This window comes from Cyanistes caeruleus, chromosome 20, assembly GCF_971803275.1.
Source record: "Cyanistes caeruleus chromosome 20, bCyaCae1.hap1.1, whole genome shotgun sequence".
Taxonomy (NCBI): Eukaryota; Metazoa; Chordata; class Aves; order Passeriformes; family Paridae; genus Cyanistes; species Cyanistes caeruleus.
The window spans coordinates 8,840,925-8,853,315 of NC_141720.1; the positions used below are offsets into that span (position 1 = coordinate 8,840,925).

General features: G+C 60.2%; 1 protein-coding gene across 1 annotated transcript; it reads left to right on the forward strand.

Moving 5' to 3' along the window:
- The first annotated feature begins 1,159 nt into the window (after positions 1-1,159).
- PTGS1 (prostaglandin-endoperoxide synthase 1) lies at positions 1,160-12,071 on the forward strand. The gene is made up of 10 exons (XM_086858449.1): positions 1,160-1,317; positions 6,435-6,551; positions 6,657-6,797; positions 7,538-7,681; positions 8,011-8,192; positions 8,276-8,359; positions 8,671-8,917; positions 9,202-9,488; positions 10,088-10,235; positions 10,584-12,071. The coding sequence occupies exons 1-10, from the start codon at positions 1,209-1,211 to the stop codon at positions 10,937-10,939; spliced, it is 1,815 nt and encodes a 604-aa protein (XP_086714575.1). The 5' UTR covers positions 1,160-1,208; the 3' UTR covers positions 10,940-12,071.
- The last annotated feature ends 320 nt before the right edge of the window (positions 12,072-12,391 follow it).

The window sequence follows — 12,391 nt, forward strand, 5'->3', positions numbered from 1 at the left end:
GCACAGCACAGCACAGCACAGCACAGCACAGCACTGCACAGCACTGCACAGCCAGCACAGCACAGCACAGCACAGCACAGCACTGCACAGCGCTGCACAGCACTGCACAGCACTGCACAGCACAGCACAGCACAGCACAGCACAGCACAGCACAGCACAGCACAGCACTGCACAGCACAGCACAGCACAGCACAGCACAGCACTGCACTGCACAGCGCTGCACAGCACTGCACAGCACTGCACAGCACAGCACAGCACAGCACAGCACTGCACTGCACAGCGCTGCACAGCACTGCACAGCACTGCACAGCACAGCACAGCACAGCACAGCACTGCACTGCACAGCACAGCACAGCACAGCACAGCACAGCACTGCACAGCGCTGCACAGCACAGCTCAGCACAGCACTGCACTGCACAGCACAGCACAGCACAGCACAGCCAGGACAGCACAGCACAGCTCAGCACAGCTCAGCACAGCACAGCACAGCACTGCACTGCACAGTGTCAGCAACTGCAGGCTCTGATCTCTGGGTTCCACCAGTTTGGGCACATCCCAGCAAGGCCTGCAGCCCACCATGCTCTCGCCTACCCCAGAGCCATGCAGAGCCTCTCCCAGCCCCACACGATTCCTGTGGGGTGGCTGCTGCCTGCCCGGGCTGGGCTGGCTGGATCTTGTCCCTGCTGCCAGTGGCTGGTGCTGGGAACAAAGCATCCGGCAGGAAACAGGCAGCGATGGTTTCACCGATTAAACTCGGTTTTTCTGGCCGCTGGCGGCTGTGGCAGCCTGGCACAGCCGGGCAGCACTGCCAGGGCAGCCTCGTGTGGGCAGCCGGGGGAGCTGAACCAGGCCGGGGTGGGCGCCGAGTCCTGGGGGGGAACTGGGATCGGGGTGTGGAATGGGGATGCAGGGGAACAAGGGCATGGGCGCGGGGCAGCGGGATGTAGGGACCAGAAGCTGGGTATGGAGACATTCAGGTGGGTGGGAACCAGGAGGGAAACGAGGGAACTTGGGGTTCCCGGGAGAGACGCGGATCGGCTGGCGATGCAGGGCTGGCCAGGGGAGCAGAGGAGGGGAGCGCAGCCGGGGCAGCGCCCGGGGCTGTCGGAGGCGGCCCCGTCCCGTCCCGTCGGGGGCGGGAGGCGGCGCGGCGGGGGCGGGGGCGGCTCCGGGTGCGACGGCGGGACGGGACGGAGCTGCCTCTCGCCATGGGCGGTGGGTGCCGGGCCCGGGCCCCTCCGGCCGCGGGGCTCCGGCTGCTGCTCGCCCACGCCGTGCTGCTCTGCGCCGCCGGGAGCGCCGCCGGCACCGGCTCCGGTACGGGGGACGGGACCGCACCGGGAGGAAGGGAGGGAGGGAGGGAGACGCGGGGGAGTCGGTACCGGTGGAGCGGCGACATCCCGAACAGGGGCACTCGGCACCGAGGGGGGTGAGGGGACCCGGTCCCGCAGGGTCCAGCAGCGGGAGTCCCGGGGAAGCGGGGAGCGCTGCGGGACCGGGCCGCGCTCCGGCGGCTCCCGGCGGGATCGCACCCGCCACCCCCGGCTGATCCTCGCTCCCCGGTGCCCTCCGTGTCCGGGAAGGGCAGGAGCGGCTGGCAGGAGCCCCACGACCGCCGCCCGGGTCAGGGTGCCCGCAGAGCCCGGAGCCGCAGGTTTTGGCCCGTCACGCCTGGCTGGGAGCAAAAGCGCCCGGGTAGAACAAACTTCCCCTTCGCCTCCCGCAGGGACCGCACGCAGGGCCCGGGGGGGACATCGCTGGCCCGAGGCAGCCGGGGACGCACGACAGGGCTGGACCCCCGCCAAGACCGCGGCCACCCCGGGCCGGCCCCACCACCGGGCTGAGGGCAGTGCCCGGCTGCTTCTGGCGGCCTCCAGTCCGGGACGGGGCTTCTCGAAGGACAGGGGGACAATATCCGAGCGAGCTGGCAGCCAGGGCCCTCCCGTGTCCCCAAACACACGCCGGTGACACTGTGGCTGGGAGTGAGGATGGAGGGCTGGGGGCAGCAGGGGTGGCTCCTGTGGCCTCAGCTATGGTTTCATTCCCATGCCCATGTGCTGGAGGAGCTCACCACGTGCTGCCCAACCTCAGGCACACCAGGAGATGTCAAGGAATAATGCTGATTATGGCAGGGACCCATGGATCATGTGGTTAATTAAAACCCTTCCTCAAACCCCATCAGCTCCATCCCCAGCCCCTACAGTAAAGATCCTTACCCAGGGCATTGAATCCAGTCCCTCTTCTGTGAAATGACCTTATTCCCTGAAGAAAAACAGCACAGACTTGTGGCCCTTGACAGATTTTACAATTCCTCTCTAACATTCTCAGCAAAATGAGCCCAGGCACATGGGCTGTATCTCAAGGGTCTCTGGCCACGGGTGTTCAAGTGGTGCCGATGGGAACCCCGTCTCCAGCAGCCTGCTCAGGTCAACTTTGCGCTGTGGGAAGCGAGGTGCCCACACCCAAGAGTCCCCGAAACGTGCACAGGCTGAGCATGTGGAGTGCAGCAGGCACCCCCAGGGCAGGGGGAGCGGGACCCAAACTGAGTGGGTTTGGGCTGAGCAGAGCTGGGCAGTGTGGGGGGTGTTGCCCTTCGCCTCTTCCCACCCCATCCTGCAGGGAGAGCAGGGACTTCTCTGTGCTGGAGCAGCTGGTCCTCTGCAAAACCAGTGACCTCAGGGTGCAGACTTTCCAGTTTGGGCTGTGAAGGAAGGGAACATGACCCATGGCCATGCAGAGGGCAGCCATGTCAGCTCCACAGGGGACAGCAGGATTTGGGGTGTGACCCAGCAAGATGTGACAGGTCCAGCCATCAGAAACAGTGGGGCTGAGTGACCCCAAAGCTGAGTGACCCCAGTGTGGCTGGGGAGGTGGCAGGGACCCCATTGCAGCCACATCTGCTGAAAGGAGGGCCCCCAGGGGACAGACCTGGCTATCACTGGCTGGGCTGGACCACAGGTGGTGGAGACAGACAAGGGACCGCCTCTGCCCTGCTCCTTCTCTGGCTTGGCAATCTCTTTACATGTGTCTTATCTTTCTGAGAAGTTCCTCTGGGAGTTGAGGACAGCTGGAGCCAGTATCTGTGTCTTGCTGAGCACAGGGCAGGGCCTGGGGACATGCTGGGGAGCCACGTGCCTCAAGAGCTGGGGCAGATGCAGCACTGGAATGGTGCAGCCCTGGAGCTGACTGCTGCACAGCACGATCAAAGCAAATTTCATTTTGTGGGGGAAAAAATATACCTGGGATACATGATATACATGAAAGGATGGTTTTTTTCCAAGCCTTAATTAGGGAGGGAGATATCTGATTGAGAAATTAGGGGAACTGTGCAGTGCCCTGAGGTGCTGTCAGCAGAGCGTCCAGGCTCTGCTTCTCCCCAGCGCTGCAGCAAGAGGACCAAAGCCCTAATCTTGTCCTTGGATCTGCTCTCGAAGACCAAATAACAGGATGTTGGGCTGAGGCTGGGATCTCCTGCTCACTTACTTGCTGCTCAGAGCACTCCACTTGACTCCTCACTAGCTGCACCTTGGCTCTGAGCCATGGTTTTTGTTCTCTGTAGACTTTTCCTCTGGCTGTGAGCAGAGCCAGGCTGGTCCCAAGGTGTTTCTCAGTTTTCCCTGCAGATACTGCCTTTGGCTGCTAACTCTCCTTCAGGGCTGTAGTTCTGTAGTTTTGTTCTTGCAAAGTAAACCTGCCCATCCTCTCAGCAGCCACTGCACAAGTCACGCTGCCAGACCGGAGCAGTGGCAGCACCCCAACATCACCGTGAGCCCCAGCCACGGATGGGGCAGCTCGGGCCCGGCTGTGTGAAGGCAGGTGGGGACCTCTGGCAGAGCCGCTTTGCATTCATTCCCGTCTGTTTACATTGCCCGCGGTCTGCGCCTCCTCCCGGCTCATCCCCTCCGCGGTGGGGCTCGCAGAGTCAGCCCGGGCTCAGAGTGAAGGCTCAGCAGAGCCCTGGGGCTGTGTCACCCCTCCAGGCCGGCCCGGGCAGGCAGGTCTGGCTCAGGTGCAGGGGAGGATCGCGGAGCCCACGTGGAGCACAGCTGTGGCCCTGGCGCGCTGCTCCTGCTGCTGGTGCTGCCAGAAGTGCTTGCAGATGACGATCTGGCTGCGGTGTGTGTGCTGTGAATAGTTCGTGGGCCCGAGAATACCTTCCTGGATCAGGAAAATAAGTGCGTATGAGTTCCATCGTCTTCAAAGCCTGCGGCAGTGGGGCCGTGTCCCATCGAGCGAGCCCGGCTCCATCCCGGCCGTGATTCAGCCCAGGTTGCTTTGGCTGCGGTTTGCAGAACGGATGTTGTCCCCGAAATGTGGCATTTTTCAGCGGTGATGGAGCGTGTGCTGCAGCCCTGCCGCCACGGAGGGGCCGCGCTCGCTGCCAGCGGCTTTCCCATACCTGGAGCCGTCCTGGCAAGAACAGCGCAGGATTCCTGGCCGGGGTGTGGAGAGGCACGGAGCTGCAGCAGAGGGAGGCTCCGTGAGGATGTGAAGGGGTTGGCGTCGCGGGCCAGGACACGCTCCATCCCCTTCCCACCCTTTTGGCTGGAACATGCTGCTCCCGCCCCGCTCCGGGACCCCGCGGCTCTGACACTGCCGTGACCCGGGGGAGGAGGCGGCCCGGCCGAGCCCGGCACGCTGCCAAACCCACCTCGGAGAAGGGCTCGGCACCGCTTGCCATCGAGCCCCCCACCAGGGAAGGCCCCGGCACAGAGAACTTCTCCTGACTCCCCATATCAGCTGGAGAGACGGGGCAGGACACGACCTGCTGTGCCGGAGCCTGTGGCACGGAGCATCCTCCCAGCCCTGTGGCTGTGACAGCCACAAAAACCCGGCTTCCCCCGGCTTCACCGCGCACGGCACCGGGCTGCTCTTCGGGGCTTTCTCCGTGTCTGCAGCAGAGCCAAGTGTGGAGCTACCGGCGTGGGAATAGCCCAGAGGATGCTCCAGATGCGCTGCTACACCTCCCCCTTTCCAAAAATTCCCATCTTGCAGAATTCTGAACGGGTGGTCTGACCTTAATTTGTCTGAGATAAATAAGATCCTGCCTGCTGCCTCCCGTCTGGAGACATGAAAAGATCTCAGATGAAAGGGAGCCTGATGGAAGTGCTAGAAGGTGAATGTGTCTTTGCAAGTCGGGCCCTGTGCTGTGAGGGATTTGGGACCACAGGGCTGAGCACAGCCTGGCAAAGCTGCTGGCTGAGCCCCGGGCTCCAAGGCAGCCCCTGCCCTGCCCCGAGTATGTGGCGATTGGGAGACTGAGCAACATTTTTCAAATACGTTAATTTTTAGCTGCAATTTCCTATGGAAAAATATAGTTTCTGTTCTGCCTGCCCATCCCACCACCCCAGCAATGGAACCTGTTCCCAAATTCCAGAAGAACCTGAAGCAGGTCTGGCGGGGATCTGGTGAGCTCACTAGCCACATGGAGCAGCTGATGGACTCGGGAGAGTTCCTCCATCAGCTGTGACCTGGCCCTGGCAGTGGCTGTCGGTCTCTGCAGCGCTCAGGGTGTGCTGCCCGTCGTCCCCCATTCCCGCAGCTCACAGCTCCAGAGCTGGGCATTGTGCTGGTGGCACCTTTGTCCATGAGTGCTCCTGGTGGGGCTGGTGGCCACCAGTGTGCTCTGACAAAGGCAGATGTGCTCCAGGAGGTCTGGGCTTTAGGCACTTCCCTCCTCCTGGCACAAAGGCTCTGTGGGGAGAAACCTGGCTTGCTGAGTTGAGGATGCCTCTGGTGAGGATTTCAGGAGGCAGCTGTGACAGAGAACATCCCAATTTCCAGAGCATTCCTCAGGCTGATGGAAGGCAGAGGAGTCTCTGGCCACCCTGGACTGTTTCTGTTTCTCCTGAGGTTTGCTGCTCTTGGAGGGGCTGCGGATGGTGGGGTTACAAGGATCTTCCTGCTCCAGGACAAACCGGAGCCTCAGCGTGGGAGCTGCTCTGTGCCAGGGGGTCTCCCTGTCCCATGTGATCCCAGAGCCCTGGGAAGGGCTGGAAGGGGCCCTTATCTCGTCCCTGCAGGCTGGGCATGAAGGTGGTGGAGGAAGGGGCCGGGCAGGAGCCGGGAGTGAGCCCAGAGAGGCCCTTTCCATCCGCTCGGGGGGCGAGCACGGAGGGGCCGCTGCCAAAGCAAACTGCCCTGACAATGGCTGTTATTATTAACACAGCTGCTGTTTGCACGGCTTCATCCCGTGCTGGGCTCCGGGGGCACAGCAGCCCCCCAGGCACGAAGCTACGCCCCCGGGGGGGCCCGGGGGACACCACCACAACAGGGCAGTGCTTGGCTCCTGCAGCACAGCACCTCCTCTCCCGAGCTGGAGCCGGCCGGGCTGTGTCCGAGGCAGTGTTCCCCCTTGAGGAGCAGGGAGCCACCAGATGCAGTGATGTGGTGGCTGGATGGTGATGACTCTCTCTCTCTCTCTGCCCCTGCAGTGAATCCCTGTTGCTATTTCCCCTGCCAGAACCAAGGGGTGTGTGTGAGGGTGGGCCTGAGAGGATACGAGTGCGACTGCACACGGACGGGCTACTACGGGGTCAACTGCACCTCCCGTAAGTCCCTGTCCCCGTGGGTGCCAGGGCAGCCTGTGCCCACTGACAGCAGGTGTGGGTGGGCTGGATCCTCAGCGGGGAGACTGACTGCTCTGTTTCCCCCAGCTGAGTTCTGGACACGTCTCCACAACCTCCTGAAGCCCAGTCCTGCCTTCTACCACTTCATCCTGACCCACTTCAAGTGGTTTTGGGACATTATCAACAGCACCTTCATCAGGGACACGCTCATGAGGCTCGTGCTGACAGGTGAGGGGTTGGAGAGGATCTTGAGGTTCAGCAGGACTCGAGGACCCCCCTGGCATGGACAGATGTGTGGGTGGGGATAGCAGGGCTGCAGCGATGCTGAGCAGCTCCTGTGAGCAGGGTGGGCATTGGGCTTCAATCACCTCATCAGGAGACTCAGAAGGTTGTCACCCCGTTCTTCCATCACCTTGTCACACTGTCACTGTGCCTGGGGGCTTGCCCAGCCGGGTTGCAGTGGGGTGTAGGGGGTCCCCAGCACTGTGCCAAGCTGCCAGCTGGCCGGAAAACACGAGCAGTTCTTGGCATGCTACGCTCCCTGGACCAAGGAGCTCTTTCACAGCTGCACAGAAAGCAGCCTGTGGAAATATGGCCCTTGTTACTCATGTCCCCATATTCATCACTTTGCATAAATATTTAGGTTCCAGCTCTTGGAGCCATAGCTACACACTCACAAGGCTCCGGCTGTTGGCTTCACCATTTCTATGGGTTTGTCATCTCATTCATCATCCAAGAATCCACTTAGCACATTACCATGAGCCCTCCTTTTCTGCAGGGAACTGCAGCCTTTAAAAGGCTCGGAGCAAAGCCCAGGACACCCCCATGCCTCCAGTGCTGGTACCTTTCTGGTTTTTGGGGTGTCGGGGGGCATCTGGCAGCACAGAGCGGGCAGGCAGGGACCAGGGGCAGAGCCTGTGGGCTGCTGCCTCGAGCCCCACAGTGGTGATCCCCCTCTCTCCTTTCAGTTCGTGCCAATCTCATCCCCAGCCCCCCCACTTTCAACTCTGACTATGGCTACATCAGCTGGGAGGCCTATGCCAACGTCAGCTATTACACCCGCATCCTCCCGCCCGTGCCGGACGACTGCCCCACGCCCATGGGGACCAAAGGTATGTGGCTGCTCCAGGGGACCTGTATCCTGTTTCTCACCCAGCCACGGCCAAGATTTTGCCACCACAGACACATCTGCAAGGCACCACTGGCAGTGCCACGTGCTACCGCTGTCCTGCCCAGGCTGGCTCTGCAGCAGGAGGAGCTTGATGGCATCCAGATTGCTGCTGGGACAGCTCAGGCTGGGCTGCTGGGACATGTCATGGCCTGTGTGAGAGGGCTGCAAGGTGTCTGTGCAGATGAGTCTGTGCCCGATGCTGCAGCAGGCAGCAGCAGTACCCAGCTGGGTCGGCACTGGGCATCTGCCCTCAGCCTCCATCCTCTGCAGGGAAGCAGCAGCTCCCCGACCCCCAGCTCCTGGCGGAGAGGTTCCTGCTGCGGCAGAAGTTTGAAGCTGATCCCCGAGGCACCAACATGATGTTTGCCTTCTTCGCCCAGCATTTCACCCACCAGTTCTTCAAGACATCTGGGAAGATGGGACGCGGCTTCACCAAGGCGCTGGGGCACGGGGTGAGGGTGTGGGGCTGTGGGAGTGACGGGGTGCTGGGGTCCGTGTGCCTCTCGGAGCAGCCTTGATGCTCTGCTCTCCACAGGTGGACCTGGGACATTTGTACGGGGACAACCTGCAGCGGCAGCACCAGCTGCGACTCTTCCGAGATGGGAAGCTGAAATTCCAGGTACCACCCAGCACAGCTGAAACACATCCCAGCCCTGTCAGCCAGGGTTGTTTGAAGCCCATGCTCCTCTAGCAGCTCCTGGGGGACCCCAGCCCTGGCGCCCTGTGTGGCTGCTGCCTGGGGATGATCTCTGGGGTGCAGCTGTTCTGATGGTGTTTGGGGCTGTACAAGAGGAGTGTTTCCATTCCACTCACCTCTCGCAGGAGAGCAGATGTGGTGCCCTCAGGGAGGCAGCTCCTGGCTGGGCAGGCTTTTACTAGGGTGTTTTTATCCCCTCTGCCCTTTCTGCCCTCTCATTGCTGTGTCCCCAGGTGGTGGATGGAGAGGTGTACCCGCCCATGGTCACCGAGGCTCCGGTTCACATGGTGTACCCGTCGGGAGTGCCCAAGGAGCAGCAGCTGGCGGTGGGGCAGGAGGTGTTCGGGCTGCTGCCGGGGCTCTGCGTGTACGCCACGCTCTGGCTACGCGAGCACAACCGCGTCTGCGACCTGCTCAAGCGGGACCATCCCACCTGGAGCGACGAGCAGCTCTTCCAGACGGCGCGGCTCGTCCTCATCGGTGAGGAACCAGCACCACCCTGTCTCACCCCCCTGAGTGGCCCACAAGAACTCACATCCTCGCCAGCCTCTTTTTGAGGGTAATGGCCAAACTGCCTTTGAGGCAGCTCCTCTGGCATCCTTTTGAGAATCGATTGTTTTGTGCCACATAGCAAAAAAATTTGCTTTGGTCCATCAAAACTGGTCAGGAGGAGGTGGATGGCTGCTGCGGTAGATGTGGGTAACGCCTCAGGTACAGAGCTGGTGGCTCCTGCTACTGCCAGCTGCTTCTTTTCTCCTGCCCAGGGGAGACCATTAAAATCGTTGTTGAAGACTACGTCCAGCACCTCAGTGGGTACTACCTGAGCCTCAAGTTCGACCCCGAGCTGTTGTTTGGGTCACAGTTCCAGTACCGGAATCGCATCGCGGTGGAGTTCAACCAGCTCTATCACTGGCACGGGCTGATGCCCGACTCCTTCATCATCCAGGGACAGGAGTACAGCTACAAGCAGTTCCTCTACAACACCTCCATGCTCATGGACTACGGTGTGGAGGCGCTGGTGGAGTCCTTTTCCAAGCAGGTGGCAGGAAGGGTAAGGTCCTGCTCCGCCCTCCCCAGGAGGGACATTCATGCAGTGGGGCACATGTCACACCGAGTCTGCCCAGGGCAGCACCCGATGGGCACATCAGGAGTTCTCCTGGCAGCCCCAGTCGCTCGCCCTCGGTGCTCTGTAGTAAACATTCCGGTGATGGCAGGAACCTGTGGAAGCCGCGGGGCCTGGAGCAGCGTCTGGCACTGTTCTTTGCTGCCATCGCATGGATGTTTTCTCCCGAGCAATTGCGGCTCCATTCCTGATCCCCTTTGCTTGTGCCAAGCAGCCCAGCTGAGGCTGAGCCTTGGGCCCTTCGGGTTCTCCTAGTGAGCCTGAAATCTCTCTCACCCTTCCAGGTCACTGTGTCACTGTCCATCCAGGACTTCTCCTGCCCTGAGAACAGGGTTGACCTGACCAAGCTGCTGTACAGCTGCTTTTTGCTCTGTCCACCGGCTGCCCCTCCTCTTGCTGCTGCAATGATGTGCTGGCATCCACAGCACGAGCCCAGGACATGGATGCTTTCGTGTGGTGGTCCTCTGGAGCTGATGCTGGTTCTGCCTTGTGCCTGATGTGTGCTCCTCCTTGTGCTCTCCCTGCAGATTGGTGGGGGACACACCATCAATGCCAATGTCTTGCACGTGGCTGTTGGGGTTATCAAGGAGTCCCGGCAGCTGAGGCTGCAGCCTTTCAATGAGTATCGGAAAAGGTTTGGCCTGAAGCCCTACAAGTCCTTCCAGGAGCTGACAGGTAGGGCTGCAGTGCTGCTCCTGGGGCTTTGCTGGGGCAGGGCAGGTGCTCTGTGCCTGTGGGTGAGTACAAGGCCATGAGCTGCCCCTTTGCTACTGGGCTTGCCCAGCACAGCAGCTGCTCCTGCCCATCCCAGCCCTGCCTGCTCATGGCCCCACACTGGGGCAGATGCAGGATATGCAGGGTCCTTCCTCCTGGGGGCTGGGGACTGCTGGCTGAGGACAGTTCCAGGTCTGGAAGTCAGGCTTGCCACTGCCTGTGAGGGAGTCACCCTCCCTTTGCCCACTGCAAGGCCAGTCCTTGCCAGGTGTGATTCTCTTGCTAAAACACTCTGTTCACTTGGTACAGGAGAGGAAGAAAAGGCAGCAGAACTGGAAGAGCTGTATGGAGACATTGATGCTCTGGAGTTTTACCCAGGCTTGCTGCTTGAGAAACCCCAACCCAACGGCATTTTTGGGGAAAGCATGGTGGAAATCGGAGCTCCATTTTCCCTAAAGGGCCTTTTTGGAAATCCCATCTGCTCCCCAGAGTACTGGAAACCCAGCACATTTGGCGGAGCAACCGGCTTTGAGATTGTTAAGACGGCATCCCTCAAGAAGCTCGTGTGCCTCAATGTGAAGAAGTGCCCGTTCGTGGCGTTCCACGTGCCGGATGCTGCGGAACACGGCAGCCCTCGGGCTGGTGGATCATCTACAGAGCTCTAGCAGGGACAACCTGCCCAGGCTGGGACTGTCCTTGGCCTGGTGCAGGCTGAGCTGAGCACTCAGCCTGGTGCTGAGTATCCTGTTCCTTCCTACGGTGAATGGTGGGGATGCAGGAACCTGCCACCCCTGTGCTGAACAGAAACAGGACAGGAGATGGTCCCACCCTGGGTGTCCTCCATGCCAGCCCTCGAGGAGAGGCTGCTCCCTGCTCTCCGAAAAACTCGAGTGCCTTGGGAGTGTGGCTGCCAGCTCTGTTCTCATCAGACTCAGCTCTCCTGATAGTGAATACCTTGCATGAAACAGCTTTGGAATGCCCTAGTGGACACTCTGGACTCCCCAGTGCTTTGTCACCATCCATCCCTGCTGCCTCCCAGCACCAGGCCACCAGCAGCCCTTCTTCCAGAGGGGTCATATCCACATTATGCCTGAAAACCAGTTTGGGAATTAGTGAAAAGTATAAGACTGGAAAAATTTCATCTTAGTTAACTGGTTAGCACTGACTTAATTCTTACTCACCAGGAGTCCAATTTTTCTTCACACACCACCTATTTCCAATAGAGACTCTTTCCTGCTCAGAACAGGAGCCCAGGGAGCACTCCCTCCTCCCCTGCTGCACCTGGTGAAGCGATGAGCTGTCTGAGGGATGCAGAGGGACAGGGAGGACACCGTGTTTGTGCTGCCCAGTACTGGCTGAGATTGCAGCAGAAGCCTGTTCTGATCCAATTCTCCTGCAACAGCCTGCCCAGCACACATGCATAGCTGGGAGAAGGAACCAAAGCTCTCCTGGAGGAGCCCAGAGAGAAGCATGAGGTCAGATCCCCAGACCTCTGTGTCATGCTGGCTTGGACCCTGGCATGTGCCACTGGCTGCCAACCCGGGGCTGCTCAGAGTGTGATGCTACCTCTGTGCACAGAAAGGGATGGAGCCTCTTCCATCCCAAAATCATCACCCTTCTCTGCACTAACAGTTCAGCAAGCACATCCTCACAGCACACAGAGCCTGCTTCTGTCCTCCTGCCGAAACACACCTCAGCCCTTGCCCAGCCATTGTCACTGGCCTTGATCCCCATCAGATCCTGGTTAAGCTCCAAGAAAAAGGTCATTTAAAATAATAAATGATTTTAAAAACTCTATCTCTGGGTGTGCTCACCAGCACTGTGCTAGGCCATTGCTGACTGCACCTGAAGCAATAAATGGAGCAAGCACCCTCCCTTACGTGCTTCTGTGGGGGTCTCTGAGTGTCCTGAGGTGGTTTGAACTTTGTTCCCCTCCGGCCACCCCCCAGCCCCGTGCTGCTCCAATGCCACAGTTCAGAGTGTTTAGACAATGCTCTCAGGAACAGGGTGGGATTGTTGGGGTTGTCCTGGGCAGGGCCAGGAGTTGGACCGTGATGATGTGTGTGGGTCCCTTCCAATTCAGGATATTCTGTAATTCCATAGTGACACAGCACTTA